Raw genomic sequence first — 24,223 nt, forward strand, 5'->3', positions numbered from 1 at the left:
TTCATCCGAGTCAGGTATTTTCTCATCCCCGCACTCATGATTACTCTAGGGAAGCAAACTGTGCAAGCTTGCGTCCCTACTCTCCTTCTGAGTCAGGACTCACCGTCCGGCTCCCAGGTTATTCTCGGGGATAGCACGAGAGGGGAGATAAAAGTCCCTGACTCCCTGCTTCCTCGACCTGGTGGACCCTCCACCAAGGCCCTTTGCATCGGTGGCACGTCTGCCACCGCACACAGCATTCACCTTGCTACTGGCAAGTCTCTTGCTGGTCATATTGCTGGGGCACGCCGAAAGGCTGCCCTGACTGCTTTCGCGAGAGGTAAGCAAGTTGTCGTCGCTCCTGAGGTTCGCCATAAAGCAACCCCCCATACTTCTTCATCACTTCGGACCTCTACATTTAAAGGCTCAGCACATCGAGGCGAAGACCCTATGAATTCCATCCCTAGCACACACCTAAGGGATCGCGGTCCATCCACTAGAGCCACACCTCGAGCCAACCTTCACATTGCCTTGAGCCTGCATCCAGGACTAGGCTTCAAGGCCGAACCCTGAAAGCACCATACATATGCTTTCCACAACTCGGGGCAGCGCTAGTGCTATGCCACCTCTAGCACATGAGGGTCGACCACCCTGTTCCCCCTCTCAGGACACACAACTTCATCCTGCAAGAGATAAGGTTCCACCTCGTCCCTTCTAGACACAATCTCGTGAGTCTCCACCTCCTCTGGTCGAACTCATTAACTGAGCCTGGGCTGACCCTCTGGTCACCCTGACGGCTAACCCTAAAGGTGCACATGCACCACCTTTGCGGGTTCCTTCCCGATTCCAACTCAGATGGAGTCATTAACCACCTCCTTCCCCTTCCGCTCTTTCGACACTAGGCAAGCACCTTGAGGCCTGATACTCAAAGGTTTTCCCTAAGAGTACCATCTTGAGCCAGCCTCAGGTTAGCTATGCACATGGGCCTCACAAAGGAACTCGGGGCAACGACTTGATGTCAAACAGAGGACTCCAGCCTCCAAGGCAGAAACCCAGGTTACCTTCTGTCCTTGGATCCCGCTACCTGCTCCAACTCACAGACACAACCCTTACATGTTCACAGAAGGCGGGGCAGTCTAGGTCTCAAGCTTGTTTCTGGAACAACTGTCTTAGGGTTAAGCAGAAGAGAGGTCTTCAGATCTTGACCAAAGAAGCCTCCAAGACAGTCGAGGTCGCCACCCTTGATGACCTCTTACCTCGTAACCCCTATATCCCTCTTCAAACTCCAGAACTTGAGCGAGTCTAAGAGTATTGCTAGGTTGTCACTGCCCAGAAGCCACGGTCCCAAGATCGTCGAGAACCGATCCTCACAAGATTGGCATACAAGGCTCGAGCCAAGTCGGGGCAAGCTGAGCCCCTACAGACTGACTTGCCATCCATGACTCGCCGATTCCGGCTATTCGCTCCTCTGTGGCTCTGACCTCCCAGAAGAGACGGTCAGTGTCATGGTGATCAATGACCTGGACGAAGCCCATGAAGAGAAAATGACCAGGTTCGAGGTAATGATTCAATCCATCCTTGAAAAGATGGAACACCTAGAAGCCTCCGAGCCCACTTCCTCTCACATGAGACTGATTCCCCGATTGGTGAGGACACAGTTCCTAGGGAAACTCTCCCGCCGGTCTCCCAAGACAGTTCTACCTCCTGCGGGGTCTCGTAAACCGACATAGATGCTATGGTGGCTCATAGCCTCAAGGAAAAGGTCCTAGGCATGCAAGAGTTGCCGCTCTACCAGAATGAAATGGGGGAAGATGGTATTGTATAACCAAGTTGAGATAGAGAAATAAGGAAGAGGATGGAAAGAGAGAAGAGAGACAGAGTTAAAGAAAAATGAGAGAAGATAAAGAGAGGGCAGAAGATAGTAAGATAGTGCGAGGGAAGGGGGAGAGAAGGTTGAGAAAGAGAGAGGAGGTAGAGAGAGTGAGAGAGAGAAAAGGGAGAAGAATAAGAAAGAGAGTGAGAAGTTAGAAAGATAATCATTAGAGAGGGGGAGAGAAGACAGTAAGAGTAGAAGATTATGAGAGATGACGAGACAGCGGCTAAGCCACTGGTCGGGGAAGAGAGAGGAAATCAAAGAGTAAAGAAGCTAGAAGGCAGGTAGAAAGCGAGATGACGGTTATGCCGTCATTTGAGGAGGCGAGAGAAGATAGAAGAGGAAGAAGAAGGGGGAAGTAAAAAGGCAAGACGACAGCTGAGCTGTCGTTCGGGGAAGAGAGAAGATAGAAGAGGAAGAAGAAGGGGGAAGGAAGGGAGAAGGCGAGACTGCGACTGAGCTGTCATTTGGGGAAAAGAGAGAGAAGACAGAAGAGGAAGAAGAAGCTAGAAGAAAGGGAGAAGGCAAGACGGCGACTGAGCTACCGTTCAGGGAAGAGAGAGAAGACAGAAGAGGACGAAGAAGCTAGAAGAAAGGGAGAAGGCGAGACGGTGGCTGAGCTGCCGGTCGGGGAAGAGAGAAGATAGAAGAGAAAGGAGAAGCTTAGAAGAAGACGAGACGGCATTTGAAGCCTGCCACTCTGAGAAGAGGCTCAGGCTGCCACTCGGGGAGTTGAGGGAGAGGACACAGAGGAAGAGGACAAGACGCTGGCTGAAGCCTGCCACTCTGGGAAAAGGCTCAAGCCGCCACTCGGGGAGTAGAGGGAGAGGAAGAAGAGAGGAAGAAAGGGAAGAAGAGGAGAGAGAAGAAAGATAAGGTAGAAAAGGAGAGAGAAGAAGAAAGGAGAGAGAAGAGGACAAAGAGAGAGCAGGAGGAGAGAGAGAAGGGAGAGAGGGAAAGAGGAAGAAGATAGAGAATGAGGAGAGAGAAAGAAGAGAGGAAAAAGGGGAAAGAAGAGAGAGGAGGAGAGAGAAGGGAGAGAGGAAAAGATGAAGAAGAGAGAGAAAGAGGAGAGAGAAAGAAGAGAAGGAAAGAAGTAAAGGAGAGAGAAGGAGGAGAGAGAAAGAGGAGAGAAAGGAGGAAAGAGAAAGAGAAAGAGAAGGTAGGGAGGGAAAGAAGAAAGAGAGAGGAGGATAAAGAGAAAGAAGAGGAAAAGAAGAAGAAGAAAGAGGAGGAGAGAGAAGGGAAGATGAGAGAGGAGGGAGAAAGAGGAGAGAGAAAAAATAGAGGAGAGAGAAGAGGCGGAGCTGACAGCCTGGCCGCCAACCCCCGCTTCACATGTGGGAAGGGAGAGGGTTACCTATTGGGTCTTGACTCGGCGGCTAAGATCAGGGGCATCAAGTAAAATATTCTCTCTCCTCTCTCTCTAATGAATAGTAAGTAAAATAACTCAAAACAAAGAAGTCTCAAAGGAAGCTTTTATGTAAAAGTAAAGGGTGAATCGAAATATTATCGAAAGACCTTGGGATCAAAAGTCATCCAAAAAAGGTTCCTTAGGTTATTACATGTTGGATATTTATAGGCAACCATGGGAAACATGGGTGGATGCCCAAAAACTAACCTAATTGCTGAAAAATAGACATTTTTTAATTAAATAAATGCTAAAAATTGGGGTAAAATGACGATTTTTCCCTGTGCCCACAACAAGCTGAGTAATTCCAAATCAATCCCTGCCACGGCCATGAACTCACATGAAATTCCTGTGGCTATCTTGGGGTTCTTTCGACCGTTGTCTGGTCAAAATAATATCAAAAACTTGTAGAGCTCGGTGAGGTGGTCATTTTGGTATAGGTTTCGAGTCATGAATCAAGGTTTTAGGCCGCTAACGTGAGGCAGCAAGATTTGTGAGAATCTTACAATTTTAGATTCAAGATCTCACCTATTTCTTGATTGTTTTCCTCGATTTCTTTGTTGTAGATTGAATAGCAAGTCGCCATGATCATTTTGTAACAAGAATGGCTTGATTTGGTGCCTCAATGACCACTTTCTGAATTGGGGAATTTTGTCCGAAATTGGAATTTTGGTGGCTGGAAATTGCCTCTTCTTAGTCCCTGAAATACAGTGAATCTGATCATTTATCACACGCGAGGTTTGGCACGAATGAAGTCCTCAACCTTGTGGTCGCGATGCATCCATTTTCAGGCCGATCAGGTATGCAAGCATTGTGATACGACTGTTTGATCAAAGGGAGCTTCTTCAAAAATCCTGCAACTTTTGCTTTTCCAAGGCGATCTTCTCTCTTTGATTTCTCTCGGCTCAGGCTATGCTATGGGGCATGCCATATATCAAAACGATCGGGCCGATGAGACAAACATCCTCTCAAAAGTTTGAGCTCATTCTGACTCGGGATAAAGGAGATACGGCCATGGGAAGTCCAGCTCAAAATTGGAAAATATAGGTTCCATAGGTGGAAGCTGGTTCGCTGAGGGTGCACCAGGATTGCATGCGGCCTACCTATTTTTGGTAAGTTGGCCGCAGATTGGTCTAGAAACTTTCGAATAAGCCGAAACTTGGTACCCGGGGATTTTTGAACTTTCTAAATCCAATGAAAGTGGTATGCTGATCGTTTGAAGCTTCGACGATAGGGCTGTAGTTGCAAGGTCTTCTTTTAGCATGCCAGAGGAAGGATTTTGAAAACTAGTTTGGCGTCTGATTTGCCTTAACTTCATCGGATTGCGACGAAACTTGGCAGCTGTTCTTAAGAGACCCACCCTCAGCCATATTTTAAATCATTTTTAGGCCATTTCAGGACTGTAAAAAATTTAGCTCTAAATTAGGGCTTATTATACTACTGCTTATGTGGTCCATAAGCATTTTGGTTCCCGTAGACCTAGGTCACAAACTGCTCTCTCCTTATGCGTACCGGGGATACCCAGTGTCGAAAAATACCCTTCAACAACGGTTGCTCAAATTTAAGCGATTTTTATAACGTCGAAAATCTAGCGATGCCTACAATAACATGGTACCACTCAAAACACTAGAAAGAGGTTATACAACAAATCAAAAAGAAAACTGAAATAAGCATTAATAGGAAACTATTCAAAATGTAAACAGAATCAACGATCGAAAAAGTCTCGGACTTTAACATCTTGTCTTCATAGAAGGTGGTGACAAGACCGGCCTTAGCCATCTTAATACTAGAAACCAAGCACTTCCTCATTTCAAGAGCATAAAGTGCTTGTTTAAGGATCAAGACTTTTTCATTCGTCATTTCAAGCCCATAATCACCAACCCCTAAGACCTCGGTCTTTTGCTTTCCTCCCATAAATATGTGTTGCTCACCTGGACCCACAGGAGTAAAAGCACAGAAGCCATCTTTGTTGTTTGTTACGTGAGTCGTAGCTTCCAACTCAAGATACCAAGATGTTCCTTTGGGTTCGATTAGTAAAGACCACACATGCAATTTCCTTGTTGGCCCCAGGATTTTTGTTGAACCAACAATTTTTAGTTATGTAGTTAACTTTCTTGCATACGTGACAAGTCATCGTCTCTTTCCTTTTCCTATTGTCTCTCTCGTTATTTGTATTCTTTCCCTTTCCCTTATTAGGCTTAAAGAAGGGTGGGGATTTTACCATATGTATAGTTTCTTTTAGACCCAGTGTGCGTGTTGCTCCTTTGAGCAAAGTAACGAGCTCCTCTAGCTTTGAGCCGTTTGTCGAGCAGAGAGGGATGTGACGAAAGCCTCCCATGAATTAGGGAGATATTTCATCATGTGAACCATTTTCATTGGTTCCAAGGGTCGCATGCAGGTAGCCTCCATCTATCGAAGAAGTGCACAAAAAGTATGCACATATTCGGCTATCTTTGTGCCTTTGACCATCTTTACTTCGTTATAGATTGCCTCATAAGGGTAGGATCTGCATATTCTTTCTCAAGCCTCTCATGCATACCTTTTTATCGTTTTACTTGGTTCATACTTGGATGTATATGAGTCAGTCATAGAGCAAAGTAGTATATGCCTAGCACGCATGTCTTTATGCTTCCATGAAGCGTATGTGCCTTTTGTAGCTTGTGATAAGTTGTTTCTAGGATAGCGAGGATGATGCTGAGACAATATCTTATTCAAACCCTCATCATAAAGCCCATAGCCTATTTTGCGCTTCCATGAGGAGTAGTTTGTTCCATCGAACCTTTCGGTCTTCGGGATCTTAGAGATAAAAGTGAGTGTAGCAATATTAATTTTCCCAAGATGATACAATTCTAAAAGAAAATAAAAATTCCTATGGGCAGCAAGAAACTCTCGCTCAAATACCATTGAAAGGTGGACAAGGTGATCTAGCACGGTGTATATAGTTTTTTTATTTTTATTTCTCACACTGATTAGAACATTTACAATGATCCAATTACAATAAAATCGACTCAAAATAATAAAAAAATAACTAAAAGTGCTTCTCACTTACTTCCACTAATTACAACTTTCTTTTATTGGAATAAGAAATGACAAGAAATAAATAGACTGCAAAACATAATTACCTCAACGGAACTTAGAACACCCCACACCGGGCCTCCTCCTCCATTGGCGCACCAGATCAAATGGTCTATCTCGAATCTCCCAAGTATGAGAAAGCTCAAGTTATCCCCCAAATGTGAGAGCATGCTACAAATATGGTCAAGGCCTCAATGCCTTAGAACAATTTGAGTGGGGCGTGCCACCTTCTTGAACTAAGTGGGGCATGCCCCCTCTTTCGATCTCTTATGGGGCGTGCCCCTTATCTCTTAAAGGAGAGATGAGACCTTAACAGAGAGAGAGAAGAAGAACCAAGGGTAGTGTACCACCTTCAACATAGATCAAAGAGAAAAGAAGGGAGGTATTTTGTGCAGAGAATGAGAGATGCAGGGTGCTTTACATATAGACTTCTCAAATAATCAAAATTTCATTGGGAATAGTCATCCTTATATATTTATCTATACCATTGATCATAGAAGACCTGTGGGGTAAGAGATTTGAGTCATTCAAACCTTAGATCAATCATCATGATCCAAATGATGATACAAAACGTTATCCTTTAACTTCCCGAGCTTTATTCCATCAAGTACTAAAGTTATGGAAAATATGAGATAATATCTCTTTTTGTTTAAATCTCTTTATTTATTTATATTCCTTTTAAGAGTCTAAACTCCTTAAGATTCCATAAAGCATACCTTGTTTTTAATTGACTAAGTCAACAAGATTATCTTAGTCAACAAGACATGATCTCAATTAATACATAATCCAAAATAAGTAGTGTGTGCCATCTAGAGGCCCTAGTGGGGCCCAGACGCACTTCCCATTGAGGTACCTAATGGGCTCTCAAATCTCCTATGAATTTTAAAAATAATAAAATTCATTTTTAGATTTTGGAAGATATACTTAAATTTTATATTCCTTTGAATATTTAAATACTAAAATTGAATATTTCTTATTTTATAAATTTGTTTTGTAAAAATAAAATATCCAAAAACTCATAAAACTTCAAATAATCAATCTAAAAATTATTAAACATCAAAATAATTAAAACCAAATAATTTTGGTGATAATCGAATACATCTAAGTCTAAGATTTTATAACGTTGTTGAAGCACTCTATCTTCTAATGTGGACTATAATTCACACTTGTTTTCTTAAATTGGCCCAACAATTACCATGACCCACATACCACAACAAGGATTCATAATTGGGCTACCAAAGTCAACTAGACCGGATACAACCATTTCCAAAACTTGAAATTCATTTTTTTCTCATGTTCATGAATCTTGAGATCAAGATGATCAATTTGAAGATATTTGGACATCAAAATAACTTCTTCTAGTGAAATTTTTGATGTGGGCTCTAATTTGATTGTTTAGAGCTCTATATAAACTTTTCCCTTTTTAAAATTTTTAAATAACACATAAATTGATGAATATTTATAGGATTCAATAATTTTTTGGTTCAATTCAAAATGGACTGATCATTTTTGTAGAAATTTTGATAAATTTATCAAGCTATATGAAAACCAACAAAGTTTACACATACTTTTGAGATCGATTTCCAATAAATTGTAATTTACAAATTTACAATAAACTTTTAATATCGCACTATTGAAAAAAACAGTTCTCCATATGAAACTTACTACACCAATTTTTCAGACAAGTTTTAGGGAAAACTGCTTCGCTTTCCCATGGAAATTATCAAAACGGAGAAAGTGATTGCACTAACTTTCAGATGTTTCTAGAACCCCAAGTATTCTCAAGAATTCTCTGTGAAATAGTAAAAAAATTATCAAACCAAGCCTAAACGAAGAATAGATAAGGCGCCAACTCTCAATCATCTTCTTCAAATTGTGATTTAGGGGGGAGGGGAGTACATGGGGAGCATAAATGCTCCAAAGAGGTTAGGAAAAGGTCGAAAACGGGTCCTCTGTTGACAAAGATGAACAATCATATCTTCTTAAGCAGTCCTCTCAAATGCGGCTGTAGAGTTGTTGAATTTGTAGCCATCTGAACAAAGTAAACTAGTTCTCCACTGATAAACTCAAAAGTTCGGGTTATTTCTCTCACCTGCAAATGGTAAAATCTGTTAGAAAGCAACATTCATCACTTCCAATTTCCACATGTCGTTTGCTCTTTTTGTATTAATATGCTTACAAACAAGTCATCTTTCTTCCGTTCAAAAAAAAAGAAAACAAGTCTATCTTTCTTCGTCATTTTTTTTTTTTTTAATATGCATCTTTGCTGATTATTTTAAAAAACTTACAAATCACATTTTAACAAGGGGGTCCACCTTAGAGTAGCAATATGCCAAAGTAGAAGAATATACATGAAGTACACACGACAAAGGATGATCGAGTAGAAGCCCAGAAGAACAGCTTGAGTAGGCAACAAAATAAACATTTCAAATTGCAATCGAATTTATTTTCACAAAATCAAAAGAATGATTCAAAGCAACACAAGCGCTTTGCCATAAAAATCTACCAGAAGCCTCTGGCAAGAAGGAAAGATTCACAGCCCCAACGCAAGCGCAAACTAGAGATGCCTTATCTTCACTAAAATCTTGAAAAGGTCCACTACTCCGCAGTATTTATAGCTATTAATGAACATTAGGAGGACTACGCATGTCCAACTTGATTGGAGCAAAAAAAAAGAACTGCATGGGTCTGGGGAGATCTGGGACAACGGGAAGCACCCAACCCCTGCTCAACCAGTATTCTCATATACAATCGGTTAGGCCAACCAGGTATTGATGGTGAAAAATGAAAAATTTTGAAAATCTAGAAAATTGACAGTCCAATCTCTTGAAAATCTATGGATTGAATCATCAGAGGTTTTTCAATTTTCACAAAAATCACAATGGTAATGGCATTGGGATCACTGTTCCTTCCAAAAGATCATCTACTAGGTTTGCATAAAAGGGAATTGAAAGTTGCTAGGATTTATATGCCTGAGATATGAATCGGTTTTTTGAGAAACTCCTGCCAAAGACATTCCAGTAATAACAGTTACCAGTTTCAAAAAAAAAAAAACATTCCAGTGACAGTGGATAACCTAGATATGCATTTTATGTTTTTAATGTTTAGATGCACATTACACCTACTTGAAAGATAGACATAATCCATGATATGTCCAAGAATCAGACTTGAAAAAGCAGCTTCCAAGAGGTAAGTCATATCTGAAATTAGCTAAGCTTTCATGATTACTAAATTCACGAAGTTAAACAAAATTTGAGTAGTTTAAGGAAGAGCGATCACAGCATAATTTCACAACGTTTAATAGTATTGTAGTTCAAAGAGGAATTGAAAGACATGGGACCGCACAAAATTATTTCAGTCCATTCGGATAATGGGACCACACGAACACAAACAAATCAAAAGAAAGGATTGTATAATCCATATTATCATCACACCCAGTATTTGCAAGAGCAGACTTGGCCAAGTCGCTTGGGCCCATAATCCTCCAACTCGGGGATATATAGAATTCTACAGCAATGTGGCCAATTTATTATAACAACTCACCCAAGCACCGTCAGAGTCAGGTGAGTTTTTGAGTACTCGACAAATCATCAATATTTGCCCAAGTTCAATACTGAAATCGAAACATTAGTGAGGGATATCCATCCCCTTCTTTTTCATTTTTTATGATCGACAGCCATTTCAGCCCAAACGTTTTGCCTATTCACTCGATTAGTATGATCTCTATCCACTAGATATATCAAATTTTATAACAATCATCATACGTAATAGAATAAAAGAGATCAAAGATTTCAACGAAGGTTTTGATTAATTTATACAATTTGTGATTTCTTCACAATTATTGATCGATTCCCGACGAAAAGCCTGCTTTTGGGTTTTTTTCCTTTTTTATCCAATCATAGGCATGTAGCTCAAAAAAAAAAAACAAAAACTCAGATTTGCAAAATTTTAATTCTATATTCTACAGTCACCCCCAATTTTCACAAGCTCCGATAGATTAAATCCAAACTCGGACCCTAAATCTGGTCTTGGGAAGAGTTTGAGGATGGTTTGATAAAGACTGGAGGCATCGATTCACTCAGTGCACAGAGATTAGAGGTTCAGCCCTGAAAATGTTGGCTAAATTTCAATTCGTTCAGTTTAAATTCTTGTGATTGATTTATTCTTGATAGATCTAATTTAAATTCAATATCAATTTTCTGTTATATATATTTTTATTATTTCTTATGTTTTTTTTTTTCTTATATTTTATTAAAGTTCATAATTTACAAAAATTAAAGTACTTTTTTGGGCATCTTGGATGACTTGAGGCAAACTTAGGTGAGTTGACTCGGACTTGCCCAAGTAGATCATACTGGCCAAGGGCGACTTCCATCTTTGAGCAACTTCGCCGAAACTTAATCAAAACTCTATAGTCATAAGGGTCATCTGCTCAACCAATGGATTGGATGATGGAGGGAAAGTATGTCCCATCAAATATAGTTAGCTCCAAAAAGGAAATATTGACACATAAAGAATTGCGATCTTACTTGTTTGACAATCAAGATAGTTGTTCTATAGCATATAAGTAATTAGAAACGGGTACTCCCAAGTTCATGGCAGGGATTACCTTTGTGGCATTCCCTATAAGTTCGCTTTGAAGCTGTACCATCTTCTTCTCAGCATCATATGTCCCCTTCTGCAAAACAAAGGAGAATGTTGTTACTCAAGGACCATTAGGAGCTCTAATCACATTAATTCATGCACCTAACAGTTATATCAACCACAATAGTCACTAATCTCTGCTGCAAATATAGCACCTAGATTGTTTTTTAGTAATGCCATCTATGTTTCCAAGAAAACCAAATGAACTTGCATTTCGATACAAACTAGAATATGTTTGGTAGGATTCTCATCTAAGAAATTTCAGTTCCATGAAAGGAGTAATTTCAAATTTTTAGTCTAAGACATCCAAATAGCAACAGCATTTATCATAATATCTAACATGAAGGATATATACAACTATCATCCATGTGTCTGTGGGTGCATGTGAACATATTTGGTTTTCATAATAAATAGTGCAGTACACAACTAATACATAAAAATACAGTATAGTTTCCAAAAGCGATTCGGAAACTGAATCAATGTAGGAATTGGAAGCGAGGAATCACTGTTGGCTGGAAAATTCCTATTTTGGGATCGACGTCTATACAAGAGGAATCGTGGAGGACGAGATTCCGATTTTTAGGAATCAAGATTCAACCATCATAGAATCGAGATCCCTACATAGATGGAATCGATATTCCTTGCTCTTTGGAATCTTGTTCCAACCTAGTTGGAATTGAGTTTGACCAATATGGAATCGAGATTCCTTCATATATGGAATCGAGATTCCGATATTTTAGGAATCGAGAGGAAACTAAGGAGGAAACAATACATTCTCAATGCCATTCATTGACCGACATGCCATACATGCATGTTTACATTATTTGTACTACATTATTTTTAACATCTTGGAGTTGCAATCTCTCCATTAGATGAATACAATGCATACTTAAAGAATTAAGTAGAGAATGTGGATCTCCACTTTGGTTTCTTCTGGTAATTTCATGCCAAAAAAGATGATCACCCCTTGTAGCTTGGGATTGAGTGTCTAGCTTGTGTAGCTTGGGATTGAACGTAGCTTGAGTAGTTTGATGCCTTGAAAACTTAACATTACTTCTAAGGGAAAAAAAGCAAAAAAAAAAAAAAAAGGGGGAAGTGGTAGAATTTCGGTAAATGTGGAAATCAATTTCAACTAGTGTAGAATCGAGATTCACCAATTGTGGAATTAAAAAACTAACAAATATTGGAAGTGAGATTCTATAAGTATTGGAATCAAGATTCTAGACTTCATAGAAACGGATTCCGAGAAGATTCCTAGTTGAAATTTCTAAATCTGGGTTTAGAATCGGAATCGCAACCTTTGGTGAGAGATTCGAGTAACTATGGCATACATTACATAAAATTAGTCTATCCTATGTTTTATAAGGATACATTTTGTGTCTTTACATCTTTTATTTTTATCCAAATATCTCATATTTATCATGTTATATAGGACATGGACATGTAAATAAAAAATCAATTATATTTTGGTATTATCAATAACACTACATTTTTGCTTTAGACACAACATAATATATTATAATGTTATTATACATTACATTATGTTATACACTACATTATATTTTAGTCGCATTACACTTTTACATTATATCATTTGACTTTTATAAGTACCTTAAGAGTGCCACTATCCTAAAAGTATCACGTTGGTAGTGGTAGTCTCTAAGCATATAAAAATATTCAGCTCTTTTAACTTTTTGCCACAAGAACAATTACTTGTCCGTCAACCTCAAACCATGGTCCTTTTTACAAAATTATGGAACATAAGTAAGCATTCAAGGTAATGAGGAGCATTCAGACTTGCCCATGTTACTGAGGCAAAAATTTGAATTCGGAACATTGGATTTGAGAAAAAACCTCAAATCCAAAGAATTTGAGAGATTATAAATTTTGGCCATTTGAAATTAAAAATTGTGATTTGTTTACAATGGATGGTTCAATTTGATGGAATTTGATATCTAAGCCTACCTTTGGAATGGTAATCCACCCATATTGCATGTTTTTCACAAAAAACACCCCAAGAAAAAAAAGTTCAAGATTTGAGAGATTGAAAATTTGGAATTTCTTTTCATCCAAAATATTCAAGTGCTCAGATCTCCCAATACAAAGTAGAAGGTCAAAACTAGTTTAGTGGCTTCATTGTAGTTGGCTTAGGAAGCTTTGAGGGGATTTAGAGGTGTAAATTTGATTTGAGCATGAATATATGGGAATCAAGAGTTTTGCTCGAAATTCCAGGTAAATGCCTTTTCTCTTTTCTTTCACTTTAAATTCATAAATGGGATTGTCTACAAAGAGACCATTTATCTTTGTATGTGGAGGTCACAATCATTCTTGTCCCTTAAATTTCAAAATGGGTGGTTGTAAGATTAACATTGAATAGACATAAAGTTTCAAAAGAAAAATTCTCGGACTTCATGACTCACCCGAAGCCATCCAATTTGACATATAATGAGTGGGAATGATTGTGACCTCCATGTATAAAAGATCTTTGTAGATAATTCCTTCATAAATTTACCTTAATAATGAATAATTTTGGTTGATCTAGTATTATTTTAGTTAGAGAAATGATCCTATAGAGCCTCCCCCACCCATGTGTGTAGAACCCCAAATGATCACCATTAAAGTTGGTACGGATCTCTAGAAAAGTCAAGTCTCACACCTATGTGATAACTTTTCTAGAGATCCGTGCCAACTTTAATGGTGATCTTTTGGGGTCCTACACACAAGGGTGGGGGAGGGTCCTATAGGATTATTACTCTTTTAGTTATTATTACATTTTTTTGCAATCTATCAAAAGAAAATGCATAATATTCAATTTATGCAGGATAGATTTTTACTCATAGATAAAGATAAAAATTACATGCATCTATAATGTTTTAATAGTTATGTGCACTCATTTTCAATTTTATTTATGCCTCTAGCGCACTTCAATTATTTTGTAAGTGGAATTTACTCTAAAAGGAAGACTTCAACAAGTTAATTGTTTTTGGAATTTTAAAAATAAGAAAATGGACTTATTTAGGGATAAATTATTTAAAAAAAAAAAATGGAACTCTGAACATGAGGTCAATATTTTGTTGAATTAGATGGCTGACTATATTAAGAAAGTGGCAAAAGACGTTTTAAGAGAATTTAGAGGCAAAAGAAATTCCGATAAAGAAACTTGGGGTGGAGCGATGAGGTTCGGAAGGCCATTAGTGAAAAACAATCATGTTATAAAACTTGGAAGGATAATAGAAATGATCAAAACTTAGAAAAATTTAAATTCTAAGAAAAACACTAAACAAATAGTAAATAAGACTAAATTTAAGGCATATGATAATCTACACAGTAAATTGGGAAGAAGAAATGGTGAAAGATGTCTTCAAATTAGCAAAAATGAGAGAGAAACAGTGTGGGGATCTAAACCATATAAAATGCATTAGAAGTGAGGATAAATGGTCTTGGTGACGGATGAAGAGGTCAACGAATGGTCGAGAATTTATTTTCAAAAATTATTTAATGACGAACACAATGAGAACATGACGGTAGAAAGAACCATTGGCATAAATGAAGACAAAGGTCATAGATACATTTGTAGGATTAGGTTATCGGAAGTGAAAGAATCTTGGAAAATGATGAATATAGGAAAGGCTTTAAGACCGCATTGTATCTCGATAGAGGTTTCGAAGTACAAGGGGGAGATTAGCATTGACTGGTTGACCAAGTTGTTCAACAAGGTGTTGAGAACAAAAAAATGTCAGACAAATGGAGGAAAAGTACTATTGTACCTATTTACACGAACAAATGAGACATATAGAATTGTGCGAACTATCAAGGGATCAAACTTATTGAGCCACACTATGAAGCTCTGAGAGAGAGTTATTGAACAAAGACTTAAGGCAAGAAATCGAAAAACCAACTCGGTTTTATGCCAGGGAGGTCAACAACCTAAGCTATTTTTCTATGTAGGCAACTGATTGAAAAGTTTAGGGCAAATGAAAAGACCTCCACATAGTCTTTATTGATCTAAAGAAAGCTTATAATAGAATATCTTGAGATTTAACTTAGTGGGTGTTGGAAAACAAAGGAATATCCAGACACAACATCGACTTGGTGAGAGATATGTACGATGGAGCGCTAACTAGTGTAAGAACAACTAGTGGAGAGACGAGTGAGTTTTCAATGACAATAGGTCTACATCAAAGATCAGCATATGGGCGACTTAACTAGGCACCTACAAGATGAGGTACCGTGGTGCATGTTCTTCGCAAATGACATAGTTTTGATAGATGAGACTTAAAGCGGCGTCAACATAAAGTTAGAACTTTAAAGGGATGCTCAAGAATCTAAAGGTTTTAAAATTAGCCATACAAAGACAGTATATGGAATGTAAGTATAGTAATAATAAGAATAGAGACATGGAAGTAGTTAAGATTGACGGCCAGGAAATACTAAAAAGAGCGTACTTTCGATAATTTAGGGCGATAATCTAAAAAAATGAAGAGATTGAGGAAGATATCGCACATAGAATTAGAGCTACATGTGCGAAGTGGAGATGTGCATCTAAAATTTTATGTGATCACCGCATACCAATGAAGTTGAAAGGAAAGTTCTATAGGACAGCTGTGAGACCAGTTTTCCTCTATGGGGAGGAATGTTAGACGGTAAAAAAATAATATACCCATAGAATGGATGTAGTGGACATGAGGTTTGTACAGATGCATGAGTGGCAAGACGAGAAGGGATAGAATTTGAAATGAATACATTTAGGAAGATTTAAGTGTGGCACTAATAGGCAATAAGATGAGAGACTTAGGTGGCTGGCCATGTGTGGTGCAGGCCCAGTACAACACCTGTTAGGAGGTGCGAGTTAGTTCAAGTGAAAGGCGTAAAAAGGGCAAGGGGTATGCTCAAACGGACAAGGTTGGAAGTAATGAGAAAAGATATGGGAACTTATAACCTCACTAAGGGTATGGCCCTTAATAGAGCAGAATGGCGGGCTAAGATTCATGTAGCTGACCCCAATTAGTTGAAAAATGGCTGTGACGATGATAATTCATATACGGAAGTTTTTATATCGGATTTGAGTTTGTTACTTTCCTTCTTCTTTTTTATATTGTTAACTGTGATGTTTTGATTTATTGTTTCTAACATTTATTTATTATTGTAGCTTAATAATTTTTCCTATCAATTAGAATGCTTTGGCCATTTTAAAAGCGGTATTTAATTCAAAAAAAAAGTTTGGATATATCTTTTATCTTCTTGTTGCAAATAGTTTCTTTTTAAATATGCAGATCGCGTCATCTCCTCCCTCACTGTTGTACGCAGACTAGGACAAGTCTCTACACATCACCTTGAATGTGGGCGAGGTGATGTTGAAGGCGACTAATATTGCCTTTCATGGCCTTACGGCAATGCCTACAGTTCAGCCATCTCTTACCCTTCTCTGGCAGCTTCCCCCATACTGCCATGCTAAATCCTCATTATCTCCTAAACCTACAAGAGAAGACATGCTAAAGGCATCAACAGCAAACCAACATGTTTATATATATAATGATATAGAAATAAAAAAAAAACGAATTAAAAATATATCTAAAACTTTTGAAGCACACTAGATGCACAAAAGAAACTAGAAAAAGATAGATTGGAAAGGGAAACAAGGTACAGAGGCAAATGGTGCTTGAGAAGATAGGGATGGATATTATGCACCTTGTGGGAGGGTGAGGATGAGGAGGTGGAGTTTGAGGCCCAAACAGAAATGACTAAGAGGGCCCAAACAGAAATGACTAAGAGGAAAAGGGCCCAAATAGAAGAGAAGCATAGACAACATGCCCACATAGATGACATACATGATAAATAGCAGGAGCCTAAGTAGTCATCCACATGGTCCCAACACGTAGTACTTGGTGTGGGGGGGGTTAGCACGAGCCCTTTAGATCAACCTCAATTAGAAGACATTTTACTCGTTCCTGACCTTTGCCCAAGGGAATAAGATTTACACAATTTGTATACAATCAAGGAAATAAGATAACACAATCCATATATAATCGCTCCTTTGTTCTTTGCTTGATGAGACAGCATTATAAAAGGGGGCTCGTCATGCACGCTATTACAAGGTTTGCAACCCATACGTGACATTAAAGTCAATACTAGACCAGTAATCCAGATTGAAGATGATGGTGGCTTCAATGGAATGGGTTCATGCACAAATCTCAATGACTCACGGCGATAGCAAGTTGGATGAAATCATTGATAACCATAGATTCTAGGATAAATGCAGGCAGATAGTTGCTGCCACCATCTCGCTTGTACATATCCTAAGAATGGTTGAATCAGATGTCAAGCCTGTTGTGCATTTTCTTAATTGAGGCGTTGTATCGTTTGAAGTTGGGAATAGAAGCCCATTATAGATTTTATATCAAGGTATGGGCCATCTTTGATGAGAAGAGGACTAGCCCACTGCACCACCACATCCATGCAACAACTAAATTTAAATTTGAAGTTTAATTTATAGTCAAATCTTGTTATTATGTTTACCTATACAATGACAATATAATGTACCTAGTTTTCCTCTTTAGCCCGGCTTATCACTATCTACCTAGTCAGAGTGAGCATCCTAAGAGCATGGAAGGGGTAAAATAATGTATTGAGAGGTTAGAGCCAGATGAGGATGACCAAATTGAATCTTAAGAGAAGGAAGTCTTTTCAAGAACTTTAAATTGTGCAACAGTCTCTCTTTGGCCTGTTGTAGTTTCTAAATTTTAAATCTATTGTTTGTTGTTTTAGGTTGCTTTCTCTACCTATGCACAAGGGAAATTTGGGTCCAATCTAGCAAGCAGACAAGAAGGAAAATTAGAACAAAGTTAGTATTCATATTTAAATGATTGTCAAATCCTATTATAACCATTAACCAACGTGGTTGACTGTCCTCTTGTTTAAACAAGGTATGGTGGGATACACATGAAAACTACACCTTTACTCACAAAGTATTGCAATCAGGATCCTAAACCAACCTTGCTTTGCCACAATGTATGAGAGAAATTGGAGTACATTCCTATAGAACATGCTGAAAATTGATGAGTTTCACAAGCTCGCTTGTATGCACTACAACCTGAACTTGAGGAGGAGGCTGTTGAGGAGTGAGAAAATGGATTACAATCCCATCAACTTGGATTACATATTCCAGGCGAATCCAGCATATGAATGGCTGGTAAAACAAGAAGAGCCACCAATCAACATGAAGATCCTTGAAGCCTTGCAGATGATCCAAATGACATCCCAAAAGAGGGGAAGGTGACACAACAGGAGGCAGAGGAGGCCAAGATGGTGGGGCCTCTAGTAGAAAGGGGGAAAGGTAGGGCGGAGATGTTGGGCAGCAAACCCAACTTATTAGGTGACATAGCCAAGATGGTAGCCAACAGAGCCAAGGCAGTGGTGAGTAATAGAGCCAGGGTGGCAATGAGCATGAAGGTTGGACAAGCCTTAATGACTTTGGGTTGCAAGCCGCCGACATGCATACCGAAGACATAAGGACCGCTCCAGACATCATAGAAATGTTAGGAGGGAACCCCTCCCTGACACCAAGGGCTACGTATAACTATGATACTCATGGAAGTACTAGAATGAATGAAGAGTCCCCATATTACTTGTAGCGCAACACTCTCTATGGGAAGCCTGCAGTTGAGAGACTATCAACCTGTATTGGTGTATTTTGTACCTATATTGCAAATTAATGTGTTATCTTTACTCTTGATGCTTACTCACTTATGTGGAGTGGAGTTTCATAGGCCTCATTTGATTCAGCAATATAATAACAGAAAATTTTAAATTATATAATGTCAAATTGGATTATCAAGTAGTTTCTGTAAGTGGGGCCCAATATTGTCATATGAGTTTCATTTTTCATAGTTTACATTCCTTATTCATTGCCTGTATTTATTATCTTTTTTAACATATTTAAATTTTTCCTTTTTTTTGTGATTTTTCCAATTTTCTATTCATTTTCTTGTGGCTATTGCATGGCTTTGCACAACCTCACTTGAAGATGCCCAAGTAACTCAACATGTGGCGAGTTCCTCAACTGAGCCCAGTTTGAAAACCTCACAAGTACTAAACCTCCGAGATGCATGGGATAACAAAGACAAGACAGAGAGAAAGAGACTAGAGTTTAATGCTTTTTTAGTAAACATTTTTTTATAGGCAACCGTCTCAAACTACAACCATTTTATGTACATTCTTTAGTAAAATCTTATTCATAATACTTTTAGGATGTTATGATATTCAATACATGCAAAGGGCTAAAAGTTTCCTCTCTACCAATGTTCAAAAAATCAGAGTGGGTCGCCGAACCATCCACCAGCTGGATCCAATTCGATTTGGTGAGCCAGCCAACATGGACCAATTCATCGACCATCCTAAGATTATAAAAATTTCCAAAAAAAATATTCAAAAGTTATCAAAAATAAAATTTAGTTGGTCAGTTGAAAAAATTTAATAAATAAGTGGTATATTTAAAGGGGATTGTGAAATACATGTGAATAACTAGATTCTAGTTGCTGCCTGAGTGCCATGCAATCATTTCATAGTAAAAACTGCAAAAAAATTCAATAGCGAGAGCCATATTGTTGATAGAATATCAGTATCATATACAAACAAGTTAAAACATACAATCTAAAAATTATATATCTTTGAGAAATGCACCTTAGTTATGATTAAAAAGCAATACAAAATTCACAATATAACCGAATTTCCACATGAACAAATATTAATTGCTGAATCACCCAAAAAGCACACATGAAAATTAAAGATAAATTGTATTAAATAAATTTTCAGAAAAATAGAGATTTTTTCCATCAAAAATATACTGAACCATGCAAACAGAAATCAAACTTAATCATTGAAAAAAAAAAACATAAACATAATATTCAAAAAAAATTCTTCAAAGATCCAAGCATATTTTCATGAAAATAGAGAATTGAGCAAACATAAAAAGGTTTCACTAGAAATTAGGGAGAGACACAATAAAAATTTTATCTAAAGCAATCCTAACACAATCTAGCACAGAAATAAAAATAAGAAAAATGATGTTAACATTTAGTTATTTACATTAAAATTATTCAAAACTTCGTGGCACTTTTTCAAAAACATATAAAACATAGCAAAAAAAATAAATTTCATCATAAATCAAAGAAAAAAATCAACAAAAAAATATTTAAACCTTTCTTAACACAATCTAGAACAAAAGCCCCTAAAAAATTACACATAATACTTTCAAAGATTTATGTTTTTCTTAAATGATAGAACCATTTTTGGAAAAATAGAGAACCAACCAAAAAAAATGATTTTCATTCGAAAGGAGGGAAAAGATCAACATAAATTAAACCTTCCTAACACATCCTAAAGCACATAAAAAAAAAATTTAAAATAAAATAAAATAAAATAAAAAACCCAATAAAATCTGCAAAATTTTCAGATTTTATTAAAAAATCCAAGACCCATTTTCAGGAAAATAAAGAAAGAAAACAAAAAAGATCAAAAGAAATACAAGTCTTAATTGCAAAAATAAAATACCTTGTTTAATCAATCTTACCGTCTTCTAGATAAAAATTCCACACAAATTGATGCTTAAAAATTCCAAATTTCATACTTTTCTAGAAAATCCTAGCCTCTTTTTCAAATGAACTGTTATCCAGTAAAACCTGACAACTTTGACAATAGATCTCTTGTAAGTTTGTCATCCATCCAGAAAATTTGTTTAACGGTTCATTAGTGAGCTCAAACACAAACAATTTTAAACAAATTTCCAATTGTTTGGTTCAAATTTGAGGGAGAACTGGTAAGAATGGAAGATTTGGGTTTTAACGCACAAAAAAACGCAATTTGGATGATAAAACCTAACCGAAATCAGAATATTTTCTACCTAATCTTGTTCCACCCTGAAATTGATGGATTAATGCTCAAAAGAGTGATTGGAATGATGTTATAGATGAAAGGACCAATAATTGATCAAAAAAAGTCCAAAACTACAGCTAAAATGTTTCTTTTCTTTTTTTCATGCGAGGGAAAAACAGGGGTTATGGGACCAACTCGTCCAACTCTTGGCAAGAACCGAACCGGTAACCCATTGGGTCCCAGCCAACTTGGACATTACCTAGTTAGCTCACCAATTTTTTAATCAATGTGTTCTACCATGCAAAGAAAAAGGATAACCTACTTGCATTTTGTTAAGTAGATAAGATTGTCGCACACAACGAGTATATCAGAAAACCAATTCGGTTTATGTCAGATAGGCAATTGAAATTATTTTCCTACTTAGGCAACCGATTAGAAGTTTAGGGCGAAAGAAAAAGACCTCCACATGGTCTTTATTGATTTAGAGAAAGCTTATGATTGCATACCTCGAGGTTTAATTTGGTGGGTATTCGAAAAGAAATGAGTCTTCAGATACAATATTGACTTGGTGAGAGATATGTACGAGGGGGTGCTAACTAGTGTGTGAGAAACTAGTAGAGAGACGAGTGAGTTTTCAGTGACAATAAGTTTACATCAGGAGTCAGCTTTGGGCCCATACCTCTTTGTCTTAATTATGGATGACTTAACTAGGTAGTTACCAGATGAGATACCGCGGACAACATAGTTCTGATTAATGAGACCCCAAGCCACACCAACACAAAGTTAGAACTTGGGAGGGATGTTCTGGAATCTAAAGGTTTTCAAATTAGCCGGACTAAGACATGTGGAATACAAATTAAGTAATAATAGAAGTTAAAATTGACGGCCAAGAAATATAAAAAAATAGCATACTTACAACATCAAGTCATTACTCTAGGAAAATGGAGATTGAAGAAGATGCCGCAGATAAAATTAGAGTTGGGTGGGTGAAGTGGAAATGTGCAACCAAACTTTTATGTGATCGTCACATACCAATGAAGCTGAAAGGGAAGTTCTATAGGACAATTGTGAAACCAGTTTTGCTTTATGGGGCAAAATGTTAGCAGTCAAGAAACAACATAGCCATAGAATGAGTGTAGCTGAGATGGGGATATTGAGATGGATGAGTGGCAAGACAAGTGATAGAATTTGAAAGTGAATATATTCGGGAGAACTTAGATATGGCTCCAATAAGTGATAAGATAAGAGAAAGTAACTTAAATGGGCTAGCCCTATGCAGCGCAAGCCCAGTACAGCACCTGTTAAGAGGTACGAGTTGGTTAAAATAAAAGGCTCGAAAAAGACAAGGGGTAAGCTCAAAAGAACATGGTTGGAAGAAGTCCGAAAAGATATGGAGACTTATGGTTTCACTGAGGGTATTAACTTTTGAAAGAGCAAAATAGAAAACCAAGTTATGTGTAGCCAACCCCAAATAATTGGGAAAATACTTAAATGATGATGATAATAAAATTGTCACACACATGCGCACACAAGAAATTTTGGTGATCACCAAAGCACCACGTCAGGGGATCTGGTTGTCCACAAATCTCTCAAATCATCTTTTGTTTATCTCACAAATCAAACTAAGAAAGAAAATGATTTGGAGCACAAATCAGGTACTCATATAAGATATGACCCGCACCATCCATTTGCTGGACAATCAGATCTAAGGTCCTAAGAGAACATACGTATAATTAAATTTGTCAAAAGATGAATCTAAGATGTTTTGAAAAGCTTTAGATCATAGAAATCCTCTTAACGAGGTGTTTTTTCTGCAATACCACATGTACAATATCGGCCTAGTGTACCACATTATACACACCCATATGTGTGTGCGTATGGATGCCCACATAGATAGAAATGGGTGCATAGAGAGAGACGGGTGTGGGAAGCTTGCATTCCTTCTATTGATGCATTGAGTCAAAAAGCTGCACTGATGGTAGCGAATCTAGAGTAAGGGCTGCGTGCCTTGTCCATGGTTTACTCAGGCTAAGGCATCTCCTGATACAGAAGGTGCTTGCCTTTAGGGAGCAAGATTCAACTATTCAAGTACGGCCAACAAGAGCTTCCCTTTTATACAGTGTAAGAACCTCGGGTTTGACATTCTCTTGACAAGTGCAGCAAGTAGATGCAATGAGATTAACAAAAAAAATACCGACGTAAAATGGAAGACCTAAGAATTTTAAAAAAGATAATAGGGTCCAAGTAGAGAGGAAAACCCTAAGAGCCAGATAAAGGTTGAGCAGAAATATAGGAAAATGATAGGATTAAGAACATACCAGAAACGTCAAACTATAGACACAGCAACAGCTGGAGAAAGGCATGCATAGAGGGGACCATGAGTTTTAATTAGGCCAAGGTGTCTCCTAGTATAGATGAGTCTTACGCCGAATCACTTGGAGTATCCCATACATAGGAAGCTTTTGGGAAAATCACTTTACTCCTTTGCTCCCATTGCAGGTCTCCTTTTAAATTATTTTCTTCCTATGGTGATAAAGCAACTCAACTCATTGAACCATAATTGAACTCTGGATTGTGCAATTTCAAAACTCCATATACTAAAATACTTCCAGAGGGGCTGAACTAGAAATTTAACAGAGATTATATGAATCACAGTTCGTTGAGAGATGAAAATCACGCTGAGGATTGACCTCGTTTACTCCAATACCTTTCGCTGTTAATCTTCCCCTATTCTATGCTGCATTTTACGTATGGAAGGGAAACGATTTCACTAAAGTTCTAGGCACATGGAAAAAGTGTACTTTGCATGCTGCAAACAAATAAAATTAAGCAAAAGATACAATAATTATAATATATGATGAATTGATTCATGAATTCAGTGACAGGTCATCTAAAAGCTTCAGCTTATGATAGCATATCAATAACCTCAACACCCCATAATTTTTAGAGTAATGAATACAACAAATTTGTCACTTAATTTTTTTTCTTATCTCAGGACTCAATAGTTTAAGAGCACATTTTTGTTTCAGAATCCAGTATTGCCAAGATAGAAAATTTTGAAATGCAGAAGTCCACTTGGACTCCTTCATGTTCTTGTACTACAAACAGCAGAACTTATCTGAAGGAAACAAGAGTTACCTGGACCTCCACTAGACCAGTACTTTGAGCAATAACAACTTCAATTGACCCGTCAACCTTTGGCCGCCAATAACCACTCTCAGCATGCATGTTCTCCCCAGAAGCTAATTTCCATGTTTTTTGAGCATAAGCTATAACAGGCTGTTCTAGACATTCATTGCAAAAATTTCTTGTTAGATGATCTAGAATGCATAGGCATATGTCCAAACAACTCAATTTTGCCCAATGTTCAA

At 37.8% G+C, this 24,223-nt stretch overlaps 1 protein-coding gene across 1 annotated transcript; it reads right to left on the reverse strand.

Annotated features, from left to right (window-relative positions):
• Window positions 1–7,950: 7,950 nt before the first annotated feature.
• LOC105420167 (peroxynitrite isomerase Rv2717c-like) lies at window positions 7,951–24,127 on the reverse strand. The gene is made up of 3 exons (XM_011622760.2): window positions 23,991–24,127; window positions 10,948–11,016; window positions 7,951–8,430 (listed from the first exon to the last, which is right to left on the reverse strand). Exons 1-3 carry the CDS (start codon window positions 24,078–24,080, stop codon window positions 8,311–8,313), a joined length of 279 nt encoding a protein of 92 aa, XP_011621062.2. The 5' UTR covers window positions 24,081–24,127; the 3' UTR covers window positions 7,951–8,310.
• Window positions 24,128–24,223: the final 96 nt, after the last annotated feature.

This window comes from Amborella trichopoda, chromosome 2, assembly GCF_054954075.1.
Source record: "Amborella trichopoda isolate Santa Cruz 75 chromosome 2, AtrichopodaSantaCruz75HAP2 v2.0, whole genome shotgun sequence".
Lineage (NCBI taxonomy): Eukaryota > Viridiplantae > Streptophyta > Magnoliopsida > Amborellales > Amborellaceae > Amborella > Amborella trichopoda.

What these genes read in the sequence shown, in the direction of transcription:
- LOC105420167 (XM_011622760.2), bottom strand. Translation starts at nt 24,080, where the DNA reads ATGCATGCTGAGAGTGGTTATTGGCGGCCAAAGGTTGACGGGTCAATT. An exon ending in CTGGTCTAGTGGAGGTCCAG is followed by an intron (nt 11,017 to 23,990) that starts GTAACTCTTGTT and finishes TTTGTTTTGCAG; the next exon opens with AAGGGGACATATGATGCTGA. An exon ending in TTATAGGGAATGCCACAAAG is followed by an intron (nt 8,431 to 10,947) that starts GTAATCCCTGCC and finishes TACCATTTGCAG; the next exon opens with GTGAGAGAAATAACCCGAAC.